At 57.6% G+C, this 9,598-nt stretch overlaps 1 protein-coding gene across 1 annotated transcript; it reads left to right on the forward strand.

The window, feature by feature from the left end:
• The first annotated feature begins 6,395 nt into the window (after nucleotides 1-6,395).
• On the forward strand, nucleotides 6,396-9,010 carry LSM2 (LSM2 homolog, U6 small nuclear RNA and mRNA degradation associated). Its single transcript, XM_071420505.1, is given in 6 exon segments — nucleotides 6,396-6,478; nucleotides 6,729-6,796; nucleotides 7,306-7,336; nucleotides 7,429-7,488; nucleotides 8,743-8,796; nucleotides 8,798-9,010. Coding segments are annotated over 6 exon segments (288 nt in total). The 5' UTR covers nucleotides 6,396-6,475; the 3' UTR covers nucleotides 8,870-9,010.
• The last annotated feature ends 588 nt before the right edge of the window (nucleotides 9,011-9,598 follow it).

Below are 9,598 nucleotides of genomic sequence, written 5' to 3' on the forward strand. Positions count from 1 at the left end.
TTTAGGGGGTAATTCGGGGGGATTTTGGGCTGATTTCGGGCGCATTTTGGGGTTATTTTGGAGGGATTTTTGGAGAGGATTTGGGGGGGATTTTGGGCTGATTTCGGGGGCATTTTGGAGGGGATTTTGGAGAGGATTTGGGGGGGATTTCGGGCGGATTTTGGGCTGATTTGGGGCTGATTTCGGGGGTATTTTGGAGGGGATTTTGGAGAGGATTTGGGGGGGATTTCGGGCGGATTTTGGGCTGATTTGGGGCCGCTACCTTCGGGCGTGCCCGGGGGGGTTTCGGAGCCCACCGTGACCTCCTGCAGCACCTCGGGCACCTGAGCGGGGCGGGGCCGGCGGGAAAAGGCGCAAACGACCCAAAATTGACGAAAATGAATAAAAATGAACAGCGGGAAAGCGTCCGAAGGAACGGAATGGGAAAGGGAATAAAAGAAAATAAAACAAAGAGCGCGGGGGAGAAAGAAACGGGGGGAGATAAAATCCGGAAATTCAGCGCTCGGCACAAAATGAAATTTAAAAATGAAACCCGGACCGAAATAAAATGAAAAACCCGATGAAATTAAAGTAAATTAAAGGAAACAGTACAAAATAAAATGCATTTAAAGTAAATAAGATAAAATGAAATGAACTAAAGATGAAATTAAATAAAGTTGGAGGAGATAAAACAATACAATACAAAATACAGTTTAATTAAACAAGATAAAATGAAATTAAATAGGGATAAAAAGAAATTAAATAGAGATAAAATAAAACAAAGTAAGACGAGATAAACGAAACGAATTTGAAAATAGAATTTAAAAAAATTTTAAAAAATTAGATCCAAATGCAATTAAAGTAAAACGAATTAAAACACAAGACAAAATAAGAGTAAATGAAGGGGAATAACCCTATAAAATAAGGTTATAAAATAACCCTATAAAAATAAAAATAAAATAAAACAAATTCAGACGAAACGCAAGAAAAATAGAATGAAATTAAAAAAAAAATGAAAATAAAATTAAATAAAATTAAATAAAATCAACCGAGAAGTGAAGTTTTTAAAACAAACTTTCAAAACGCGAATTAAGTGACCAAAAAAAAAAACCAAATACGGGGGAAAAGCTTATTTTAAAAACGAAAAAATAATTAAATAAACATTTTTTTTAAATAAAATTAAAACTGGGAATTTCCAGCCCTACCTGCGGCTCGGCCATGGCGGGGGGAGGGGGGCGAATCTGGGGGTCCCGGGGGGGTCCCGGGGGGGGTCCCGGGGGCTCCGGGAGCGGCTCCGGGAGCGGCGGCGCCCGGGGAGAGGAGGGGGCGGCGCGGGGGGGGGCGGTGACGTCACGGTGACGTCACGGCCCCGCTGGGGACCCCCCCCGGGGGAGGGGGGAATGGGTGGGGGGGGAGGGAGGGGTCCTGGAGGGAAAATCGCGGGGGTGTCGTGGGAATATCGGGGGATATCGGGGGATATCGGGGGGATATCGGGGGGATGTCGTGGGAATGTCGGGGGGGAATGTTGGGGGATATCGGGGGATATAGAGGGGATGTGGTGGGAATATCGGGGGAATGTCGTGGGAATATCGGGGGATATCGGGGGATATCGGGGGGATATGGGGGATATCGGGGGGATATCGGGGGGATATGGGGGATATCGGGGGGATGTCGTGGGAATATCGTGGGGTATTGGGGGGATATCGTGGGAATGTCGGGGGATATCGGGGGGATGTCGTGGGAATATCGGGGGGATATTGTGGGGATATTGTAGGAATGTCGTGGGATATCGTGGAAAGTCGTGGGAATGTCGTGGGATATCGGGGGATATCGTGGGGATGTCGTGGGGATATTGTGGGAATGTCGTGGGGATGTCGTGGGAATGTCGTGGGATATCGGGGGATATCAGGGGGATATCGTGGGGATGTCATGGGTTAAAAAGGGGGGAATTGGGTTAAACCCGGGGAATTGGGGTTAAACACAGGGAATTTGGGTAAAAAAAGGGGGGAAAATTGGGTCAAACCCGGGGAATTTGGCGTTAAAACCGGGGAAATTGGGAACTGGGGTTAAAAGCGGGGCAAATTTGGTATAAAAGGGGGGATTTTGGTTAAACCCGTGGAATTTGGGTCAAACCCGGGGAATTCGGCGTTAAAACCGGGGAGGTTCGGTTAAAATCAGGGAAATTTGGGGTTTAAAAAAGGGGGAAATTTGGGTTAAACCCGGGGAATGCCGCCGCTCCCCTCCCCCTGCGGTGCCTCGGGGCCTGTCGCGATGGACGGAGCAGCAGTCGCGATGAATGGAGCATCATCAGTCGCGATAAACCATCAGTAACGATGGACCATCATCAATCGCGATAAGCCATCAGTAACGATGGACCATCATCAGTCGCGATAAACCATCAGTAACGATGGACCATCATCAGTCGCGATAAACCATCAGTAACGATGGACCATCATCAGTCGCGATAAGCCATCATCAGTCGCGATGGATGGACCATCAGCCGCTCCCGATGGGCCATCGAGCGGGGGCGGGGCCGCCCCAGGAAAAATTCCCTTTTTTCCCTTTTTTCCCTTTTTTCCCTTTTTTTTCCCTTTTTTTCCCCTTTTTCCCCTTTTTTTCCCTTTTTTCCTTTTTTTTTTTTTCCATTTTTCCTGGAGAAATTCCCGCCCGAGCCACCAAAAACCCCAAATCGGGAGATTTGTCCCCATTTCCCCCAATTTCCCCCAGATAAAAATGGAAATTTTTTAATTTTTTAATAATTCCCGGGAGTTTGGGTCCATCCGGCTGAGAAAAGGGGAGAAAATCCCCAAAATCCCGTAAATCCCGAATTTCTGTATTCTTAAAATTTCACTTAGCTTTTTCCAGCTCATTTTTCATTTCGTTTCTCGTTTCTCATTCCGTTTAATTTCAATTCTTTCTTATCTAATTATTATTTAATTATTTCTCATGTTTTTTTATTTTTTTTATTCGGGTCTACTCTTTATTTTTAATTTTTTTTTTTTATTTTTGACTTTTCCCAGCTCGCTTTTAATTCCCTTTCCTGCGTAATTCTATTTAATTTTAATTTCTTCTAATAAATTTCCTAATTAAACGGAGAATAATTAAAAAGAATTAAATAGATTAATTAAAAAGAATTAAATAGAATAATTAAATAGATAAATAGAATAATTAAATAGATAAATAGATTAATTAAATAGATAAATGCATTAATTAAACAGAATTCCGGTTCATTTTTAACTCTTTCCATCCCGGACCCCTCGCCGCCGCCCCCCCCCGCCCCAAAAAGCCCCAAAATCGCTCAAAAAATCGCTCAAAAATCGCTCAAAACCCGGAGGCGGCTCCAAGGGGGAGGGGTTTATTCAGCGGGGCGGGGATTTTGGGGAGATTTTGGTTCATTTTGGGTCATTTTGGGTCATTTCGGGGGGGTCTCTCAGTCCTCCTTGCCCGGGACCCCCGTGCTCCTCTCGGCCGCGGGGGGGGGGATGGGTTCCTGTGGGGGGGGAGGGGTTCAGCGGTGACCTTTGACCTCAGACCCGCCCCCCCCCGTGTCCCCAAGGCCCCCCCCGGGGCTCCCAATTGTGTCCCCGCCCCCACCCCCCCCCCCCCGGTGCCCTCTTGGTGTCCGTCCCCCCCCCCCCTTTGTCATTGTCCCCCTCCCCTGGATGTGTCCCCCGTCCCCCCCCCCCCCAAATTGTCCCCTCCCCGTGTCCCCCCCCAGTGTCCCCCAGTGTCCCCCCAGTGTCCCCTGCCCTGTCACTGTCCCCCCCCATGTCCCCCCCATCCCATCATTGTCCCCCTCCCGTGTCCCCCCATGTCCCCCCATTTCCCCCCCACCACCCCCATCATTGTCCCCCCCACATGTCCCCCCCCATGTCCCCCCCGTGTCCCCCCCCCGTCATTGTCCCCATCCCCCCCCCCTCCCATGTCACTGTCCCCCATTGTCCCCCGTCCCCCCCCCCCGTCATTGTCCCCCATTGTCCCCATTGTCCCCATTGTCTCCCCCTCACCTCGGTGTCCCCCCAGGAGCCCCTTGAGGACCGCCCCAGCCCCAGCGCAGGAGGTTCAGCAGGCACTGCAGTCCGGCACACATCCCTGGGGACATCGGGGGACATCAGGGGACATTGGGGACACTGAGGGGACATGGGGGACACACAGGGGACAGACAGACCCGACCCCACCCTGTCCCCATGGCCCTGTCCCATTCCTGTCCCCGTCCCCATGGCCCTGTCCCCACATCCCTCAGGATGTCCCCACATCCTGTCCCCATGTCCCTGTGTCCCTGTCCCCTGTCTCTGTCCCCACATCCTGTCCCCGTGTCCCTGTGTCCATGTGTCCCCATCCCCACATCCTGTCCCCCATGTCCCCCGTGTCCCTGTCCCTGTCTCTGTCCCCACATCCTGTCCCCGTGTCCCTGTCCCCTGTGTCCCCATCCCCACATCCTGTCCCCAGGTCCCCACCCTGTTCCTGTGTCCCTGCCCCGGCCTTCACAATGTCCCCCAACCCGTCCCCATCCTGTCCCTGTGTCCCCATGTCCCTTGTCCCCACTCACGGCCCCCATCCCAATGTCCCCATCCTGTCCCTGTCCTGTCCCCATCCTGTCCCCAATGTCCCATCCCTGTCCCCATCCTGTCCCCACTGTCCCCATCCTGTCCCTGATGTCCCCCTCGCTGTCCCCATCCCATCCTCACTGTCCTGTTGCTGTCCCTCATCCCTGTCCCCATCCTGTCCCCATCCCTGTCCCCAATGTCCCCCAGTCCCTGTCCCCATCCTGTCCCCATCCCGTCTCATCCCCAGTGTCCCCATCTCTGTCCCCATCCTGTCCCATCCCTGTCCCCAATGTCCCTTCCATGTCCCCATGTCCCCTTGTCTGTCCCCACTGTCCCCTCTCCCTGTCCCCATCTCATCCCCAGTGTCACCATCCTGTCCCCATCCTGTCCCCCGATATCCCCACTCCCTGTCCCCATCCTGTGCCCATCCCGTCTCATCTCAGTGTCCCCATCCTATCCCCAGTGTCCCCAATGTCCCCATCCTGTCCCCATCCTGTCCCCATCCTGTCCCATCCCTGTCCCTGCTGTCCCATCCCTGTCCCCAGTGTCCCCCAGTGTCCCCATCTCATCCCCCGATGTCCCCAGTGTCCCCTGGCTGTCCCCACTCACCGCCAGCTCTGTCGTCGGTGCCCGCGGTGGCCCCCGGGGCCGCCCTTAAATCCCCGCGGGAGGGGACAGGGAGGGGACAGCACAGCACAGGACAGGTCACGGGCCGGTGACAGAGCGGTGACGGGGGCAGGTGACAGCGCAGGTGACAAGGGAGGTGGCAGAGGTGACGGGCTGGTGACAGGGCGGGTGGCGGGGGGCGGTGACAGTGATGGCGCTGGGGGCCTGGTTCTGCCGGTCCCCACCTGCCCCGCGTGGGACGGGGTGGCCTGGGAGGGGACACGGGGACAGGGGACACGTGGGGGGACATGGGGGACATGGGGGGGACATTGGGGACATGGGGGACAGGGGACACGTGGGGGACATGGGGACAAGGAGGGGGACATTGGGGACACGGGGACAGGGGACACATGGGGGACAGGGGGGACATGGGGGGGACATTGGGGACATGGGGGACAGGGGACACGTGGGGGACATGGGGGACATGGGGGGGGACATTGGGGACATGAGGGGACATTGGGGACATGGGGGACAGGGGACACGTGGGGGACAGGAGGGGACAGGGGGGACAGGGGGAGACATGGGGCACATTGGGGACAAGGAGGGGATGTTGGGGACATGGGAATGCTGGGAGGGGGACATGGCACCAGCACGGGGACATGGGGACATGGAGGGGACATGGAGACGTGGGGACACTGGGACGTGGAAGGGACATTGGGGACAAAGAGGGGACATTGGGGACATGGGGATATTGGGGAGCACAAGGGGACATTGAGGGGGACATTGGGGACATGGGAACTTGAGGGGGGATATGGGACATGGAGGGGACATCGGGGGGATATTGGGGACATGGGGACATGGAAGGGACGTGAGGGGGGACATGAGGACACTGGGTGGGACACTGGGGGACAAGGGGACATGGAGGTGGCCTAGGAGGGGGACACGGGCCCAGTATGGGGACAGGGGACACATGGGGGGACAGGGGGACATGGGGATGCTGGGAGGGGGACATGGGGGACATGGGGGGGGTCACAGGTGTCACCGGAGTCACGTGGGTGTCCCCCGTTGTCCCCCCCCGGTGTCCCTTCCCCGTCCCCGTGACCTTTGACCCGGCGCGGGGGCGGCTGATTCATTTCCCGCCACCCCCGCTCGGTGGGCGGGGCCTGTCTGAGGGGATGTGGGGCGTGGTCCCGCGCTGAGTGGGCGGGGCTCTATGTGGGGGCAGGGGGGCGGGGGCGGCAGGGGGGCGTGTCCAGCGGGGATCCCGCTCGGTGATTGGGCGGGGGGCGTGGCCCCCGGTGGCGGAAGGGGGGCGGGGCCTGCGCGGCGCGCTCGGGGCCGCCATGGTGAGCGCGGCCGGGGGGGGGATTTTGGGGATCCCGGGGGGGATTTGGGGACCCCTCTGAGACCCCCGGGACCCCCGAGCCCCTCCTCGGATCGGCCCGAGCCCCCCCGACCCCTGCGGACCCCTCAACCCCCCCCCTGTGCCCCCCAAATCCCCTCAAACCCTCCCCAAATATCCCACCCAAAACCCCCCCAAATCCCCCCTAAAGCCCCCCAAAAACCCCATCTCTGACCCCCCCGTGCCCCCCCCAGCTGTTCTACTCCTTCTTCAAGTCCCTGGTGGGCAAGGACGTGGTGGTGGAGCTCAAGAACGACCTCAGGTATGGGGGGGGGGCCGGGACACCCCGGAAAGGCCCCAAAACCCCCCCAGGACCCCCCAAAACCCCCCCCAGAAACCTGCCCGGGAAAGGCCCCAAAACCCCCCAGGACCTCCCAAAAAACCCCCCCAGAAACTGCCCCGGAAAGGCCCCCGGGACCCCCAAAACCTCCCCTGGAACCCCTGAAACACCCCCAGATCCCCCCAGGACCCTCTTGGACCCCCCAATCCCCCCCAGGACCCCCCAAATCCCCCCCAGATCCCCCCAAATCCTCCTGGGACCCTTTGGGACCCCCCCAAATCCCCCCCAAATCCCCCCCCAAATCCTGCTGGGACCCTCTGGGACCCCCAAATCCCCCCCAAATCCTGCTGGGACCCTCTGGGACCCCCAAATCCCCCCCAAATCCCCCCAGGACCCTCTGGGACCCCCAAATCCCCCCCAAATCCCCCCAGGACCCTCTGGGACCCCCAAATCTCCCCCCAAATCCCCCCAAACCCCCCTTGTCTCCGCAGCATCTGCGGCACGCTGCACTCGGTGGATCAGGTGAGTCGGGGGGTCCCGGGTGGGGGGGGGGGTCTCTGGGGGTCTCTGGGGGTCTCAGAACCCCCCCTGACCCCCCCGTGCCCCCTCCCCAGTACCTGAAAATCAAACTGACCGACATCAGCGTCACCGACCCCGAGAAGTACCCGCACATGGTGGGGGGCACAGGGGGATTTGGGGGTCCTGGGGGAGGGTCCTGGGGGGGGTCTGGGGGGATCCTGGGGGGGTCTTAGGGGCTCTCAGGGGTTCCTGGAGGGTCCTGGGGGGTTTGGGGAGGGTTTGGGGGGAGTTTCGGGGGGGGTTTTGGGGAGGTTTCGGGGGGATCTTGGGGGGTCCTGAGGGGATTTGGGGATGGCCTGGGGGCTCTCAGTGGTTCTGGGAGGGTCCTGGGGGGATTTGGGGGGGACCCTGGAGGGAGATGGGGGGGATTTGGGGAGGTTTTGGGGGAGTTTGGGGAGGTTTCAGAGGGTCTCTGGTTTTGGGGGGCGGTCCCTGGGGGGGTTTGGGGGTTCTTGGGGAGGGGATTTGGGGATCCTGGGTGGGGTCCTGGGGGTGTTTGGGGCGTCTCAGGGCTGTTGGTCTGGTTTTGAGGGGTCTGGGGGGGGGGTTTTGGGTGTCCTAGGGGGGGGGGTTTGGGGGGTCCTGGGGGGGTTTTGGGGGTCCTGGGGGGGTTTTGGGGGTCCTGGGGGGGGTTTGGGGGGTGATCTTGGGTGCTCTCAGAGAGGGGTCTCAGTGGTTGTGGGGTTGTTTTGGGGGGGGTCTCAGGGATTTTGGGGGGATGTCTGTGGTTTTGGGGGCTCTCGGGGGGGTGTTGGTGGTTTTGGTGGATCTCAGTAATTTGGGGAGGGGTCTCAGACCTTTTTCCCCCCCCAACTTTCAGTCCAGAGCTGCCTCACTGGGGCTCCCTGGTTCTGGGTTATTTCTCTGTTTTTTGGGATATCTCAGTGGTTTTTTGAGGGTTTTTGGGTATTTCTCTGGTTTTGGAGGGCTCTAAGGGGTGGTCTCAGTAATTTGGGGAGGGGTCTCAGACCTTTTTCCCCCCCCAACTTTCAGTCCAGAGCTGCCTCACTGGGGCTCCCTGGTTCTGGGTTGTTTCTCTGTTTTTTGGGATATCTCAGTGGTTTTTTGAGGGTTTTTGGGTGTTTCTCTGGTTTTGGAGGGCTCTAAGGGTGGTCTCAGTAATTTGGGGAGGGGTCTCTCACGGCTCTCCCCCCCCCCAGCTGTCAGTCAAGAACTGCTTCATCCGCGGCTTCCCGTGGTTCTGGGGTTTCTCTGCGGATTTTGGGGGTTTCTCTGCGGATTTTGGTGGGGCGGTTTTTGGGGTTTTCTCTGTGGTTTTCTGTACCTCAGCGATTTTTGGGGGGTCTCAGTAATTTGGGGAGGGGTCTCAGACCTTTTTCCCCCCCCAGCTGTCAGTCAAGAACTGCTTCATCCGCGGCTCCGTGGTTCGCTACGTGCAGCTGCCCCGCGGACGAGGTGGACACGCAGCTGCTGCAGGACGCGGCCCGCAAGGAGGCGCTGCAGCAGAAACAGTGACCCCAAAATCCGGGCGGATTCGCCCCAAAATCCGGGCGGATTCGCCCCAAAATCCGGGGGGATCTCCCCGCCAAAACTGGGGGGGGGATTCACCCCGAAATATCGGGGGGATTCGCCCTGAAATACCTGCAGAGATCATTCCCACGAAACCGGGGGGATTCACCCCAAAAGTGGGGGGATTCGCCCTAAAATCTTGGGGGGATTTGCCCCAAAACTGGGGGGGGATTCACCCTAAAATACCTGCAGAGATCATTCCCACGAAACTGGGGGGATTCACCCCCAAAACTGGGGGATTTGCCCTAAAATCTGGGGGGATTCGCCCTAAAATCTGGGGGGGATTTGCCCTAAAGTCTGGGGGGGATCTCCTCCCCAAAATCAGCAGAGACCCCTCCCCAAAAACGACGAGGGGGATTCACCTCAAAAATGGAGGGGGGGATTCACCCCAAAAATGGGCGGATTGACCCCAAAATATCTTGAGGGATTCACTCCTAAAACGGGGAGGGTTTACCCCAAAATCGGGGGAGATCCTCCCCAAAATCTGCAGAGACGCCTCCCCAAAATCGGGGGGATTCACCCCAAAATCCTGCCGGGACCCCCTCCCCAAATCCGGGGGTGTCCCCAGGCCTCTTTCCAGAACCCCAATAAATGCCGGGCCCTGCCCCGCTCTGTGTGCGTGTCACTCATGGGGGTTTTGGGGTAATTTTAGGGTGATTTTTGTGGTTTTTAGGG

Source organism: Agelaius tricolor, unplaced genomic scaffold (genome assembly GCF_023055355.1).
Source record: "Agelaius tricolor isolate 1412-34295 unplaced genomic scaffold, bAgeTri1.0.p SCAF_146, whole genome shotgun sequence".
Taxonomy (NCBI): Eukaryota; Metazoa; Chordata; class Aves; order Passeriformes; family Icteridae; genus Agelaius; species Agelaius tricolor.